This window comes from Syngnathus floridae, chromosome 13 (assembly GCF_059516105.1).
Source record: "Syngnathus floridae isolate MCC-2025c chromosome 13, RoL_Sflo_1.0, whole genome shotgun sequence".
Taxonomy (NCBI): Eukaryota; Metazoa; Chordata; class Actinopteri; order Syngnathiformes; family Syngnathidae; genus Syngnathus; species Syngnathus floridae.
Genome location: NC_142425.1, coordinates 8,669,823 through 8,686,871, shown reverse-complemented (window position 1 = coordinate 8,686,871; position 17,049 = coordinate 8,669,823). Strand labels below are relative to the sequence as shown.

At 42.9% G+C, this 17,049-nt stretch overlaps 1 protein-coding gene and 1 long non-coding RNA gene across 2 annotated transcripts in view; one reads left to right on the top strand and one right to left on the bottom strand.

Moving 5' to 3' along the window:
* Positions 1-1,903: 1,903 nt before the first annotated feature.
* faf1 (Fas (TNFRSF6) associated factor 1) overlaps positions 1,904-17,049 on the bottom strand; it is a 36,329-nt gene continuing 21,183 nt past the window's right edge. Inside the window, exons 13-19 of the mRNA XM_088394129.1 lie at positions 15,202-15,356; positions 12,655-12,791; positions 12,485-12,573; positions 10,036-10,116; positions 9,537-9,614; positions 7,194-7,409; positions 1,904-2,518 (exon numbers count right to left, since the gene is read on the bottom strand). Coding sequence (XP_088250255.1) covers positions 2,435-2,518; positions 7,194-7,409; positions 9,537-9,614; positions 10,036-10,116; positions 12,485-12,573; positions 12,655-12,791; positions 15,202-15,356 — 840 coding nt within the window. The 3' untranslated portion in view covers positions 1,904-2,434. The remainder of the gene's footprint in view (positions 2,519-7,193; positions 7,410-9,536; positions 9,615-10,035; positions 10,117-12,484; positions 12,574-12,654; positions 12,792-15,201; positions 15,357-17,049) is intronic.
* Positions 2,169-4,351, top strand: LOC148388508 (uncharacterized). The gene is made up of 2 exons (XR_015862100.1): positions 2,169-3,933; positions 4,026-4,351. It is a non-coding gene; the product is annotated as an uncharacterized LOC148388508 (long non-coding RNA).

Genomic DNA, 17,049 nt, shown 5'->3' with positions numbered 1-17,049 from the left:
GTGTCAAAGAGCGGCTCGACCACTGGCACGGACCTGTAACTTCCAACGCGCAATTTGATTAGCAGCAAAACTCCGTCTGAAAAACATTAGACTCGAGATTGAAGAAAAAAAAAACTATTTTGTCAGTTGGCACCTGAAGTGACAATTGAACAGGGTGTGTAGACTTTTTATAACCACTGTATTTCTTATTTAGGGATCCCCTGCAAAGATTACAATACAAAATACAGATTTCTCCAAAAAACCTCGATGACCTCATGAACCACAAAGGGCTAACGGCAACGATTGACGGGAAATATCATTATGTTTCCGAGGCATTTCCGAGTCTGTCAACAGAGGAACATGCCCGAGCACATTGAACGCATCACGCTGCGTGTTAGCAACTGTAATCTTACACTTGACAGGAGATGCACTATGCACGCGCCGTCCCCCCAAGGAAGACTGACAGACAGACAGCACATGCACCTGTCTGATGGTTGCGTAAACAAACTACACCTTCGCCCTGAGCACGGCATGTCCAACACACACGCACACATTCGACAAACGTTTTCAGTAATGAAATATCCATTCGCCCCAAAAATGGAATTGCTCCGGAACTGGGGAAATAAAAAACAACTCCCACTGGACTTTCAATGTCAAAATTGAAAGGCAATTTTGGAGGGGGGGAAAAAAGAAAAAAAAAAAGCTGAGACCAATTACCAAAATATGGGATGGGTCTTTCTTTAAAATTATTGGTCATGGGGGAAATTTTATGTATCAAAACGTACTAGTGGTACCAGTAAATTGGTATTGTTGACTACTCGAGATTTAAGAACTTGTACTAGTATGAGTCCGCTACAACTAGTACCTTTGGGGAACAATTCAAAAAGCACACCCAGCACTACAAAGAAAATAAGTAAAAAAATATGCAACACAAAATGCAATTATCTTCTCACGCGAACATGCTGCAAATTGTTATTCATATCTATCGAATGCATCATTCGCCAGTCTCATATCGCCCCTTCGTCACGCATGCTTACTCAGAGGTTATGAATCAATCAAGCGTCACACGCGTGCTGATAAGCAGGCAGAAAGTCAGGATTTGCCCCGCGGCTCTTCCTCCAGCCTCGCCCTGCCTTCAGCCGAACATCTTGTTTGGCCCGAGCAAAGGATGTGAGCACGTTAACGCCACTCATTCCTCGCGTGAGAAAGCAGACAAGCGCAGATACGAAGCTGACAAAATGCGCACGTGGCAGCGAGAGGAAAAAAACAGCCGTGACTGGAAGGATTGACCTTCTAAACATTCGAAGACACAACAGGATATGGATGACAGCGCTCAGTGAGATTTATCCGATAATTGTCTATTTCACCCGCTAGGATTAAGTGGAAGCCGCTAGAAATCATGTTTGAGACGCAACTAATTCTAAACAGCTTCCAGAATAATAACTGGTTGCTAAAATCATCGGGATTAATCTACAGTATTTTTGTATTTTATTATAATAATATCTCCCTGTTTTTGAGAGATTATGGCTACTTTGGATTACATTGAAAGGTCGTTAGAAGTAAAAGAAATGATTCAGAAACTTGTCTATGAAGTAATATCAGCATTTTCTTGCCAATATGATATTTTATAAAATGTATAAACTAGCATGTGTGTTGATCCGATACCTGCCTTATTTCAAAGTAGGTCAAAATATAAAATAAGATTAATCCTGATTGTGACAAATTTGTTTCCAGATTCCTGCAGGAGACAAAATGCTCAAATTCATATTTTATATCATGTATAGCAAATTAAAACTAATACAGCAAATATGCAAGAGGGAAACAATTGTGTTGGTTTATGGAGGAGTGGGTGTTAAAAGCAAATGGGGGGGGGGATAATGGCAAAAGGGTATGATGAGTGGATTATGGGAAATATAGGCGAACATCTCTTCTCGCTGGCTTTTATTGAATCTTTCAAACGCAAAACCACGTGGTAACAAATGAAAAGCAGCCTTGGTTGTATTGAATGTGGGGAATGAGGCGCTCGGGGGGGGGGGGGGGGGGGTAAACAGTGTGTTTCCTGTGACAAAGGTCTGTCTAGTCGGGATCGCCATGCCGTCACTGTGTTGTGTGTGTGTTTGAGACAAGTGATGACACACACACACACACACACACATGATGTGTGTGTGTGTGCGACTTGTGGAGGAAGAGCAAAAGACAGATTTTGTTTTTTCTTTTTAAGGGGGGGGGGGTAGTTTTGGGAGACGTTGTGTGCTTGTGATATTGTCTTTGCTCCTCTGTGCAACACTTGTACACCAGGCATTGATGTACTATGACCAGGCTGAGGGCAGAGAAGTTTACTTGCACTTGAGTGTCACTGCATGTGCATGCCAGTGTGTGTGTGTGTGTGAGTGAGTACTGTGGAGACCCAGATGGTTTTGGGTCCATGCTCTTGGCCAGTTCAGTCAGTCACTTTCTACTCTTTGGCCTCCAGGAAGAGAGTCTCCTGTGGAAACAAATTGGCCTCCAGTAGAGTTGATCTCGGATCCAATTGGGTGATCTGTGGCGAGACAAAAAGATCGACACCGTTACCATATGTAAAAAGTCCAAAAGCGCTTTTTCACGCAATTGGCTCGGCTCCACCAGTGGATAATTCGTAGTGAAGCCATCAGGATGCTTGCTAGAGAGAAACATGTTTTCTGTTCTGTGGTTCTGGGCTGAGGAATAATACAGCGCCACCCACCACGGAGCTGATTGAGTTAGCCGACATGAAGGGGGTCTGACCTAAAACAGTCCGACTCTCCCTGACGCCCCGTGGGCCTCTTCGCTTATGTGAGCTAATCACTGGAGGGCTTGTGTTACATCGGGCCAATCTAACACCTGGGCTGAATGGCAGGGAGGTGCTGTGACAATGAGATGTGTCCAGGGCTTATCTGATGACTGCTGCGCCGGCCCCTCCGATTAGGAACCTTATTCTAACCGCATAGTGGGATAATTAGGCGATTCCATGTACCTGCTCTGGTGGGTCGGAGGGTAAGCCTAGCGCAGAAAAGGCTGAACTTACAACAAAAAGAGTGACAGGTCAGACACAGACTATTGTAGGCAATGAAACGTGAAATTTGACCATGAACGGGTCACACCTTTGTCCGTCATCGCCCTCCGTATAGAATATAAGACGATCGGTGTAGTAGTAACCTTGAGGTTAGGTGATTTAAATCCGTCGGAACATAATGCCTTGCACAAAAAATTCACTTTGAAAAGCTATCACTCGAAATGTAATCATTTCGATTTTGGCTTCCCATGATTACAAAAACATTCCAATCCAAGAAAAGCAAATTACACACATTGAATATTTAAATACATTCGTACCGCTTAATATTTACTTTTGAGGAGCTGAAATTCAGAGCATTTGGATAATTTTTCGATTCAATTAGTTGTTCCAGCTGAGTGTTAAGAGGAACATGTCCGTCTTAGCTTTATATACACACACACACACGAGCAAGTGGCAGAGGGTAAGAAAAATGAAGTCAAGTAAATGAGGTGAAAGTGATGAGGCCATATCGACATCAGGCAAACCTTTGCGTTCCCAAGGGTGTTTGGAAATGTCACACCAACGTGCACAGCGGGCCCTTTAACACATCATCTTTTGATCTCTCTGCCTTCATTTCAACGTGCCATTTAGACACTTGACTTCTCAGCGGGGGTGACAGGAATGCTGGTGCGAGCAGAGATGGGTTGCCATATCACCTCCAGCCCCTCACCTCGTCAACTACCTCAGAGCACTGCGGGGAGCGAATAGCATAACGTGTGTGGGGGGGGGGGGTTTGGGGGGGGATCTTACAGCCTCCCCGACGGCAGGCTGAAGCACCAACTGGGCTGTTCCGTTCCTTTTTCCCTCTCGCCTCGGGAGCGGGGCGTCACAAATGGCTGGCATGCTAATAAGAGCGGCAGGCTGTTGTGACAACACAGCATCAGGTAGGAGTAAATGAGGCTTTGGGGTGGGGCAAAGTGCGTGTGCGCGTACATCTGTCCTTGAACTTCAGATAACTATGTGTGTGTGTTCGCAGGAAAATCTGGATGAGAGTTTTGCGCCAGGGAGCGATGACGAGGAGAAGCGCAGCATCTGACTCTGAAAAGGAAAAGTAGGGAAACAAGATGCCACACTGACACAGGAGACGGGCGCCATCGGTGATTGTTTACATTGTTATCCAATTAACAGACCATAAGCATGGAGGCATCTGTCAACAAACAAAGCTGTTGTTTTGCCGCCGCTCCGCCTAAGCCGTATTCTCTCCTCCTGTGCCGTCGCAGCCTCGCATGAATACGACAGACAAGCTCGGACTTGCCGTTTGTTTCTCAACCTCGCGTCAATAAAGTTTTCAATATCTCCGACTGAATCCGAGACTGTCTGAATCAAGTGAAAAATGGGATTTAAAGAGGCACTTCTAATCAGACAAGCTATTTTTGCAATGGCTGAAATATCTGAAAATATTTCAAAACAGCACAGCAAATAATTACGACGGTAGCTAACATTTTGCAACCTCTGACATTGACAATTTTTTTACATTTACAACAGCATTACTATTTTTTATACAAGTCTTGTATTGAATGTCATTTTTTGCAATCAATGAAAACACTATAATTATAAAATTGCCCCCCCCCCCATTTGTCCTTACGCAGATTTCTATCACTGTTAAAAGTCAAATTTAATGTGAATCCTAAATACTTAATAATTGCTTTGATTGTAATGTAAAAACATTGAAGTGGCATTCAGCAATGCTCAGCATGACGGGGGGGGGAAAAAAAAGGCAAAATAAACATGGGCCCACAAAATGTCCGATCCCACCATAATTAAACGTGCAGCTGAAATAACGCATTTCTAAGAGGCCATTACAGGCCCACAGACGTTAATTAAAACCAAATAGCTTGTCCGTTTTTGAAACCAGTGTTGTGTAGTGTTTATTTGGCCAATTACAAAAGCAGTGGGAGATCATTATCGGCTGCCAGGAGCATTGACGGCACGCCGCGCCGGGGCGGGAACACAAAACAACAGGCGAGTATAGAGAACTTCAAAAGGAAGAGGCGAGCATCACACAGACTGAACTGCAAAAAAAATTCAATGTTTCGGTTATTAAATATCCAGTAAGTAAAATATAATAAAAAGGGAAACGTGGGACCGTGTGGCACGGAGGGGGAAGATGAGAGAAGGAAAGCTGAGACAAAGGGAGGGAACGCTGCGGGGATTGAGAGGTGAGGAAGCGGTCGAGGGTAAAACGCAAAGACTGCAGCTTTGAGCAAGAAATGATCAGCGCAGACATTTCTAGTTTTCAGCTGTCATAAAACTCCTATTTTATTATTTAGATAAAACACAGCAGAGGAAGCCACTTTGAGTGAATTCAACTACTGTGAAAATAAATTGCTGTCAATGTTTAACTGATAGAAAAAAAAAAACATCCGTACAACAGATGTAAAATCTATTCCAGCATAGTACACGGCTTCTTTTGTGCCGGCTGTTTATTGTTTCAGACTCTCAGGTTTTGTCTAGGAATCATTCTGGAATTCTGGGGAAGAGAGTACAGTATCAAGAGTGAGGAAAATAATACGTGTTTAGCTGTCTGATGGCTAGAGTAACCGTCTAAACATGTTCAATTTGTAATGAGGGAAGACGACCTCAGGCCTCTTAGCGGAGGCTCGTTGGGCGTATGAAAAAAAGCGGCAAAATTGTTGAATGGCGAGAAGTGAAACATTAAGTCCACCCCCGCTAACCACCACCCCCCCGCCTTCTTCAAACTTCAGACAGTCGTAGAAAGGGTTAGTTTCCTGAGCACGGCTAAGCCGCGTACAAATGATGCCAGTGTAAGGCCTGCTGTAGTGCTGAGGAGATAAGCCACTGGGACCCGATCCTAACGAGGAGTCCAAAAAGTGGAGACGGATGGGCACTGATTGGCGCGGCTTTGGAGAGGCAGCTTAAGCAAGAAATTCTACACATTTAATTTGCCTGATGGACTATAATGCATTTTAAAGACCTCTTATGTAAAAAAAAAAAAAAAAGAAATCGTATCTGACTAATTAATTTTCATTTATTTTTATATATTACCAAAATACACAGATTGAGAACATACTTCTGTCTACTGTTGTTTATTTTGAGTGTGTTTCATCTGTAAAGAAAGGGTAGGCAGGGGGGCAAGAGGAGCAGACCCAAACAAAATCATGCCACTCCACGAAGAGGAGGGAGAAGATGTCAACATTTGTGTGGCATTACAAAAGCAATAGTGCTCTATCCTCTGATCCTGGCAGAGCAACAGTGAGAGCGTCTGGACGGGATGGAGGCTCGCGACGCGCTCGCTCATTTAATTACAACTCAGAGCTGCGGGATTAGAACAGGGCCTGTGTTCACAGCCTCATACTGGCACTTCCATTCATCTGCCTATCACTATTCAGAATCATCATCTTTTCAATATCTACTCCATGTGTCTTCTTCAACCAGTTCCCCATCAGGCAGCTGAATGATTTTCTCTTCTAAAAAAAAAACTGTTTTGCTGGAATCGGCGATCTCGGTCTATATAACGAGTTTTACTTCGACGAAGAGAAAATTATAAGTGGCAAAGTTTGCGTTTAAAACGCCCATGCATGTGAAGTGTGTGATTGTGGCAAAAAACAAGTGTAAGTTGTGCGTTGTTAATGTGGCCGCTGACTTGTGGTGTTTGTGCCGTACTGGTCTCTAAAGACTGTTGGTGCACGCTGCCTGGGCAAGCCTACACACAGACAGACACACAAACCTCAATGCCGCCACCCCATCCACTCTTGATTAATGGAAATCTCTGCTTTGTTTCCAGCAGCATGGCTAATTAAAGCAGCAGTTAAAACTGTGCTCATTAGCTCGTTACCATAGAGCGTGGCGACCAAGCTCTGTTAATGATTCGGTTGATGCCTGCCGTCAGCACAAGAACTACAGAACTACTACAACTATTGGTGCTGACAACTGTATCTTCACAGTCATCGTGAACTGTAGTCACAATCGGCACACTAATTGATATGCACGAAAGTGGCGGGATGGACAAATTAGCAGCTAGCTTTTACGCTCACTGAAAGGAATGAACAAAAGGCAGGGATGCAACACAATTAGAATTCAAGAAAGACAGTAACAAGAGTATTAACAGATGAGACCAAATTTGGAATTTTTTCAGAATTTTCCAAACGCAAAACTAAGTAAATATGCAAACTACGCAACTCACATTTCTCCGCGGGAAGGTGGTGAGGAGCTTGAACTCGTCGAAGGGGTATCCCTTGGAGGCCACAAAGTCGAAGAGGACCTGGAGCTTACAGCTGCCCAGGAAGCGCCTTTCCAAAAACTCGCCACTGGGCGTGCGGATTCGCAGCTTGCTGACCTGCTCCGACGACTCCTCGCCAGGCTCCGGGGGTAAAGTCTGCTCCAGTGACAAACGTATGGCCTGGCAGAAAACAAAATGAATGGTCAGCATGGCGGTACATTTGAGTTCCTTTGTTTTAATAAAACATTGGACTAAAACAGTACAAATATGCTTTTGTGCCTCAACACACAGCAGATGTTAACTCTGTCAACTGTAACAGCTGCATGTAAACCTAAAATGTCATTTTGAAAATTCTGGGCACATTTTCCCAGAGTATATGGTAGCGTACAGGTGCATGTTGACTTAAGACAGGGGGGTCTTTACATACAGGTGATGATGAAATGAGGCTGCTGAGCATGTGGTTTGTTTGATGTTTGTTTGCAGTAAAGCAAATAGTCTTCTGAATCAAAAGAAATTCACGATATCAAGGCCGTGTCAACATACGTCATTTTAAACATGTACTTGAAATCAGATTTGTGACATTATGCTCCATTACATAATACCGATGAGTACTTCCACTCAACTAAACCAAAAATTTCAACAGGTAGAATAATTATAATTATAATAATTGCTTCGTTGATGAACCTAAAGTTGTTTCTCATCAGTGAAAGGTGTCACAGCCAGATTAGATGGAGACTACAGATTCTACTTTTACTATGTACATTCAATAAAATGTGACTTTATTGGAACAAAAGGGAACATCATGTCAGATTTTGCAGCAGCGCTGTTCAACTCTGGTGTGTTTGGGAGAAAGCGTTTCAGCTGCTCCCAAGAGCCTCCTCACTTCGTTGTGCCCCCCGCCCCCCCTCGCTTGTTGTTCCTGTTTGGCCAGCCGGGGAGCATATGCTGTGACAACACGCCCCGGCTTTATTTACACACCATAATGCAATTATATTTCATAAGAGTGTACAACAGTAGCTCATTAGCAGCTTCTGGTGTTGGGTGGGCAGGGTAGCGCTCGCGCCGTCAGCAGCTCCCTCAGGTACACGAGATGATGCTGACTGAGTTAAAGGGGCCCCGGGGACAAGCTAACACACACACAAATAACAGACTGGGGGTGTGTATGAAGGTGGAGGTACAAAAGGAGACCGACCATCAAGCATAAACACCCACACATGCGAGCGGTAGCGTCCCTGAAGAAACCACAGAACACGCGTCTGGTCTGGTGCCGAACTCGGGCTGCTATGTACAAATAACCCGAGGCGTCTATCTATTTATTCATCAGGCGAACCACAAAAAGCAAACACGTGACAAGTGGCGGCGGTGCAACTGACAGCTACACATATTAAGACCGCTTCGAAATTTATAAAATAATTTCTTGTTAGGATGATAGAGAGTACAGTATCAAAAGAATTAATTCCAGGGTCCAATTTAATCAAAATTCACTTAATTAAAAAAAAAAAAATCAACTAAATCAGAATTCACTTAATTTAAAAAAAAATAATCAAGTAAAACACTGATGGCAACACCACAGACATAATGGTGAAGCCGAGAAACAGAAATGTGATCTCCTCCCGTAAGTTAGGCCGTGTCGTAAAAAAAAACACCAATTCGCACACACACAGGTCTACGGTGATATAATCAAGGTGGCCAGCCGGAGACTCTTTTGTTCTTTTCTGTTTAACTTAAGTGACAAATCACCTGAGTGAGTCGGGTCACCCAATACAGCTCGATGCCCTGAGGCGCCATGTCGCTGAGCAAACAGCAATCAGCCGCCACGCCACTATATTACGACGCCGTGCATAACGGCATTGGTGGCGTCCTGGCAGAACAGTTTTTTTCCCCCCATATGCGTGACAGTGTCTGCCTGTGTATGTGTGTCTAAGCCCCCACTTGGCATACAATAATTGTTTTCAAGTGAATATATGTGTTTGCGCACACGCCTGCGAGTCTTTTGTTCACTTTGGCTTCAATACGGGTTTGTGTGCTGTACCAACGCAAAGCGGCTAAACAGAACAACAACTGTGTGTAAAGTTGGGTGATATCTGCAGGGGAGAGGCCTCATGGTAATTAAACCACAATGTTCTTCTCAAAAGGTTGCATGCCTGACCACCTTTACTCACGACGAGGCAACAAAACCGCAATTTAATTGAGTTATTGTTGAGAGCTGAGAAAAAAAAAAAAAGCAGCACGGCAAAACATCCTGCATCTGTGAGGAGAACATGTGACCAAAACTGATAATTGTGTTTAGAGTGTGATGAAAATAACCTCCTTCTCTTCCTCCTGCTCCTTCCTCATCTGTTCTAAGCGAACTTGCTCAGCTTCTTCTCGCTCTTGAGCTTCCCTCTGAAAAGAAACAAATCATTGCATGGAAATAAAAAAGGGAGCCAAAAGGTAGCAATGGCAGAAAATGGTGACTTTATAATTGTAACCAAATCATTTACAGCAATTTAATCGTTAAAATCCCAGTTTTCGGAGCATTGGGGTTGCTGAAGGGACTTTTTTAAATATACATTTTGGTTTTGATTTAAAATCAGATTTGCCACACCAACATAATGAGTACATGAGTTATTCGATAACAAATGAAATTTGTGAATAACGTTATTTTTCCACCAAATTCAAATTTGGAAAGTTGTATTCCTCCCTGTGTTAAGTTCATTTAATAATGCAATGTTAAAAAAAATATTTTTTCTCAAAGTGATTTTAGAGATATCAACTTTCCTAAGCAGGCCCAGTGTTGTCGGATCTATTGTCATAATTTGAATACCTTCTTTCGGTCAGCCTCCAGAGACAAACGGTAGGCCTCGTCCTGTTCCCTCTTCACCATCTCTCTTGCTTCGCGCTCGTCCTACGTGAATGACACACATAAAAACATTTTGTGGGTGTGGCGCCCGAAAGAAGCAAGGCAAAAGAAAGCGCAGCATGTCAAGTGTGGTTGGCTACAAACACAAGGTATGAAAGAGTAGCAACAGAGGGCAATTCATTGTGACCAGACTGTCATTTATCAGACTCTGAAGCGCTTTTATGCTTCCTCATTGCCCTTTCTCTTCGGCTTCTCCCTCTTCCTGTTTGTACAGAGGGAAGGGGACAGGCGGCCTTTTCTCTGTGTACCTGCAGAGCGCTTTAAATATGAGAGGCTATTGTGTTAACGGCACACAGCCATTACTTTTCTCTTTTCGGAGGGGCCCCCGCTGTGTACCCGCCCGGATATGGCAAAGGAAGCTTATTGTGATGATGGAAGGGGGCCGCTGTGAAGCTAAGCAGCGGGCAAGCAAAAGGACTGTGTGTATTGTTGCTTTGCAAAAGATACATTTGTGCTCTGGGCTCACAGAATGGACAAACAGTGAAAGGAAACTGTAAAAAAGTCAGCAACAAAAAGACGATAACACTGGATATGACTCATACAAGCTAGCGGCTAGCTTGCACATTCGAAAATGTATCTGCTCAATCAGCTCCGACTGTCGGAACATTTCGAAAGTGAAATAATTGATGAAAATATTATCTAATATGATTATTTTAAAGACATTATGACAGTTATGCTTTACATAAGTCACCTTCAAAATAAAATCGCAACATACTGTTGCTTATGTTTTTTGCTCTTTCGCAGTATGTCAGCATAACTAATCCATCCTGACCTGACCCCAGCACCATCAAAACCCCTTTTTGGCATTGAACTAGAACAGAGACTGAGGATCCGAGAGCCCTCTCAGGTTCAACAATGGTGACCTCTTAGCTCAAAAATTGCTCTTCTGGATGAATGGACAAAAATTCAACACATATCTTATAGATGGTTTTCCCACAAGAGTGGAAGAGGTGGACAATGAAAGACCCGTGACGCAGAAAAATGGAGACCGCAAAACCTACAGTGAGTCGGCGGTCGATGAGTAGATAGATACGTAGATAAAAACGCAGACAACCACTGGAATGACTTTGGAGACAGTCAGACCTACTTAAGACACAAAGTGGCTATTCCAGCTGCTGGATCGCTAGACACCGTCAACGTGGAATGTCTGACCAGAGTGGACGTCTGTGTTTGTGGTGTGTCGGGGCTCTAAAGCGTAGTGGAGAAGAAAAAAAAAAAAGCTGACACTGACCAATACTTGGAACAAGATAAAATGAGGATTAGAATTAGAACAATGTCAAGGCTGACTTCACCCATTCAACCCTGGAGATGGGAATCGGTCCTGTCAGGAGGAGGATTGACTCAATTCCTGTGGTTATTGGGCCTAATTGATAGCCACAAAGCCGTATTAGGCTTTCAAAACCATTCAAAATCCACGCTGTCTTCATGTGACATTTTACAAGCTATTTCCTTCAGGCAACCTGCACCTGGCCTTCTTATCGGCCTAAATACCTCCTCAGCACAACTTAACTGTACATATATGCCTGTTTCCTAATTGTCCGAAGGCGCTAATGCCAGCATTCTTTCGAAAACAGAACTCCTTAGTAAAAAAGTTAGAGACATGTCATTATTAATAAAAATAATGTGGCTGTATTTAAGTATTGAAGAAATGTTGGATAATATTGGAATATTAATATATTACTAGTCCCAATAAAGGGGTTAAGAAAATATTAATTGAGCTATTTGATCATATCTGGGAATTAAAGTGGGAATTATGTTTTTTTTTCTTGTATGTGGAAATCGGCTGTTGACACTAGTATGAATAAAATATTCTTCACACACATACAGTCTCACAAAAATTCAGTTGTCGGTCTTAAGTTACATTATTGATAGTTTTGACTTTTCAAATACCAAATAGAAGGCTTAAAAAAGAATACATAAATACAAGTCTATCCAAAAACATTTACATTAATTACTTGTCACTTTGTATTGATCAAATGAGGTGTGGGAACCCCAAAAAATGACGACAATGTTGCAATTAGGACTGCACGAAAAGTAGCTGTCAATCACTAAGAAAGTCACTCCTGTGTGATTTGCATAACAAATGAGCATTGCTGCTCACTGACTAATTGTTAAAACTCCTAATATAGAGTGACATCTGTCATTTAAAGATACAGTAGTCAAAATAGAGGCAAACTGGCAAGTGTGGGAAACCTGTCCCTAAATGTGACCTTAAACAGGAATGAGCTGAAACAATGTCGTTGTGTCATTTTAGGTAGGAATGCATTACGCTCTGCTCAAGCGTGTTGCGATTTAAATAGCAGGCGTGACACAGGTACGCTTGTCGTTCGATGAATGCGTGCAAAGTCTTTACCTCGTCTTTTATGTCCTCTTGTTGCTGTGCTGTGAAGATTTCCATTGCTTCCATTAACCTCATCATTAGCTCATCCACTGTCGTATTACCTGCGAGATAATATGAAGCCACAATTTGGACGTGTGAGGAATCAGAAAAATACATAGTTGATAAATAGCTCAAATATTTACCGTGAATAACATTTAAAACTTCATTGGAGGTGCGTTTTCCCATGACTATAAGGAGTAAAGGGAACTGGTCTGTCTTGTATGTGCGTATAGTCTGTGTCACCACACTACCAAAATGTCTCGTGCACATGGTGAGTAGCCTGAAAGAGAAAAAAAATCATTTGTTTTGATAATCAATATGTCAGGTAAATACATAAATAAAAGGGAATTGTATAAACAAGCACAGTCCCAAAAAATAAAAAAGCTCAGTTCAACATTCTGACCCTCAGATAATAAGAGAAATGCACACAAGTGGTGGCATTAAGGACTTTAAAACCAATTCTGCTTTTTCTTATTCCATCAGAGTGACACGCTACCTCAATTGGGTGAATTAGTATGCCTCACCAGACGCCCGGAATTGATAGGGTAAGAGAGGATTTCTTATTCCATTACAAAGAGGGAAGTTTTTAAATTAACATTTCAAGCAGGGAAAAGGGTAGCGGGCTGCCCGAAGCCGGCCGAGCTCCCTCTAAATGTCATAATATTAATGAATTGCTATAGAGTGAATGCAAATATAGATTACTTTTTTTCCTCCTGCCTTTTAATAAGATCTACTTTAATAACCGGCTGGTAAAATAGAGGGAAGTAATGGAATGGAATGGGAGGAGAGACAATGGGTCAGATGAGGGTGATGAAGTTGAGGGATGCCATGTGGGAGGGGCTGCAGCTCTTACTTGCAGGATTATCAAATAGTGCCACAATGCAATCTTACTAGTAAATATGGATTGGTGAAGAGAAAAAAACAGTAAAGAGTAGAAAAGATTGATTCAAGGAAGCTTTTTTTTTGTTTTAAAGAGAAATAAGGGCTGGGGTATAATTGCTGAACTCTAAGTGACCTACATTTAGCGATGAAGTTGGGTCCTCTAAATCCCACTGATCATTTTGCCCTGACACTTATCCCCCGTATAGACCACGGCCCGGGTAGATCAAAACAATAGCGTGTGAAGAAACTCTAACCTGTAATGAAAGACCAGTGAACAATGGCCACTAACTTGAAGGGTAACTCGAGCTAAAATCTCCCAAACACAACCAAGGCTGCTTTAAGTCAGCCAAGTCAAGATAGGGAAAAAATTCATGATGGAATTAACATCACTAAACTAATTACTCTGTTGAGAGATATGATTGGCAGCCTCTCGCAGATGATCCCCACAAGTAAAATAGTTAATGTTTCCCTGTAATGTCACCTTGCATTTCTTGCCATCAACTTGATGACGGATAATTTGAGGAGACAAGTCATGTGCTTCGCTGAGCAGTTGATGGCTCATACCAAGCAGGGAATATTTCTGACATGGAATTGGTACGAGAACTGGATGCTCTGTCAGAGAGTTTATTCCTTGTCTAGACAAGTTATGCTTTCGGGTAGAGGGATGTCAAGAGGGGAAGTGGAGCAAGAGGAAGATGAATTGTCTTTATGAAGCTCTCGCAACAATTATCCTGGCATCCGATGGGCGAAACTACACTCGTACGATTCTTCAGAAAATGGCATTCCGGTATCGGCAGGTTTGTCCCACGCGTAAAAACCGTGTGATCGACGCCAAACGCCAGTCACTCCGGATCAAGCCGGGAGCGTGAGAATGCCGAGAAGGCGTGTTTGTGAGCGTGCATTTGTGCAAGCATGCGTTAGCGGCGAAGCTGTGACTAGCTGTGTGCCATGAAAAGCTCCAGATGTTGCCTGCCTTTAATGTGTAATAAAAAGACTCAGCTGGGGCAAAAAGCAAAAGAGGCCAATGGGAGAGAAAGGAGAGTGGAATGAAGGAAGGAGGGCATTTCCTTAAAAGAAATAATGGAGGGATGAGGTCAGGGTGCGAGTCTTTCTTAAACGGTTCCTACCAGAGGGCAGGCTTAACTCGAGGGGGTTCTCAGGAGTGGGGAAAACACTTGGCTAGTGGGAGATTCAAAATGAAAATTAGGAAAGAGGGAAACATGAGGAATGGAGGGGGGGGAATAATGCAGGTCCACCTGCCGTCGCCTTCTTAATTGGAAATAATGGGAATTACTTATTCCAGGTTTAAACTGTCAGCGTAATAAAATATTTGTTTAGCTATTTTTAAGTGGCATCTGAATATTCCTAACTGTCGCACAAGTGTGCAGAAGACACGTGGTGGACTTATTAAGCCATTTTTAGCAGTAGAAACTCTATTTTTTTTTTCGATAATAAATTTGATAAATATTTTTTTGTTTTTTTATGTACATTTAATACACTTAAAACTTGCTGTCTTCTGAAAATGACATCGCATTTGTGCTGAGGATCTGCTAACAACCAATCACGGTTCAGCTTGTGAATGTCACATGACCCAAAATATAAATAAAAAATATATAATATATATATACATATATAAAATAAAGATATATATATATATATAAAAATATTAAAATACAAGAACTATGATCGTCATGATAAAAAGAAGACAATTCCATATTTATTATCTAGCCACTCCTGATCATCACCCAGCGGCAGTGCCTGACCAAGATCCGAAAAAAATCCCCCCGCCACCGAGGTGACGCTGCTACCTGGCTTTGTTGGCTTCTTTAGTGACGTCCCAGGCCCATGTGATGAAGTTCTGGCTCAGGTAGGAGACGATGGAGTCGGCACACATCATTTGGGAACAGAAGACATTGCTGAGGACACTGTCGTCGTTGTGGAGGTAGATGGCCAGCATCTTTCTCTGCAAAGGAGACCATTTGTTAAAGATTCTTTTCCCGTTTGATTGATTATTATCAATTGATCAGTGGTAAAAATCTAACCAAAGATTGGTCAGCGGGTGAAGAGACTGCATGACTTGGATAGGCATAAGCAAGGCCACCACTGGCAAATAGTACACGCAATCAAGTGGAGAGTGGTGTAAATAAAAGCTCTCTCAGAGGCATCAAAGATATGGAGAAAACAAAACAGACAGATCGCTCTATTTTACACCAAATGCCAACAGACTGCGCTCAGGTTAGTCGCGGCAGGGGCAGACAATATTGACGAAGCTCCAAATCCAAAGATATTGACACCACGCTATAAGCCCACCATTCTCCCCGCTGACTATAATTAAAAAACAAACACAGCCACAAGTACAATAAGGTTCTAAAGGACAATGTTGGAAATAATGCGCTCAAAATTACATGTCAGTTCTCTTGCAATGAAAAGAACAAATAAAAAGTTTCGGTTCAGTTTTGGTGACAGGGAGAGTCAGAAGGTCCTTTTCTCAGGAGTAGTCATCTCGGCTGCGCAAAAAAAAAAAAAAAAAATCTACACAGGGTGTTAAATGTGAGGGAGAGTGAAAGCCCAAGTTGTGCTATATTGTGGCCTCTGTCGAATAGGAATGGGCGAGCACTGCTGTGTTTGCTCAACGATTAGAGCTTTAGAATAATCTCCAGGGCTCCTAGAGAGAAGGGGCCGGGGACTCATTCATCGGGCCGATTCAACGGCCTGAAAAGATTAAACACTCATGCTGAGAAGACAAGCAAACTCAGTCTTGAGTGAGGAATGAGTGAGAGAGGAGGGTGGACTTTTACAACTTGAAGGGGGGATAAGAAAAAACAAAACCAAACAAAAAAAAAAAAACAACCCGATACATGCTCAAACGCTGTCATCCCAACACATGCTCGAAACCAAAGCGTGTTGGTTGCGCCCATCGGCGAGGTACTCGTACATGCGTGCTCAATTAGCACAAGTGCAAAGACTAATCAAAGTGGTTATTTGGGCCAACTGAACTCCTTCATCTTGGTTAAACTGTCCGTAGCCCCTCTGTTCTCCTGCCGCTTTCAAGTTGGCTCTTTTGTATTGCCTGTCTTAGCGGGGAGGAGCAAATCCCCGTTCAGCTAAATTACTAGGTCCAACCTGAGTTAGACAGTGACCCCATCGCCTTTCTTCACACCTGCTCACCTAAATCTGAGCCCGCTTTGTGTGTGCGTGAGTGTGTGCGCATGTTGTCAGCAGTGTGCGTGTCCGTCCGTCCGTCCGTCCGTCCGTCCGTCCGTCCGTCCGTCCGTCCGTCCGTCCGTCCGTCCGTCCGTCCGTCCGTCCGTCCGTCCGTCCGTCCGTCCGTCCGTCCGTCCGTCCGTCCATCCATCCATCCATCCATCCATCCATCCATCCATCCATCCATCCATCCATCCATCCATCCATCCATCCATCCATCCATCCAAGGTGACTTATTCCAATTATTAATGGGGAAACGACAAAACCAAATGAACAAATAAATAAATAAATTAAATAATTAATTGACAAATAAAAACCTAATCTGTTATATAATAGAAAAAGGTGAACAATTGAGACTTTTCCCCACACTTGAATAGCAATCTTCGAAATTAAACTCTAAATATCATCAAATAAATGTGAAGCCCTGTGACCTTCTGACCTGGAAAGGGGAA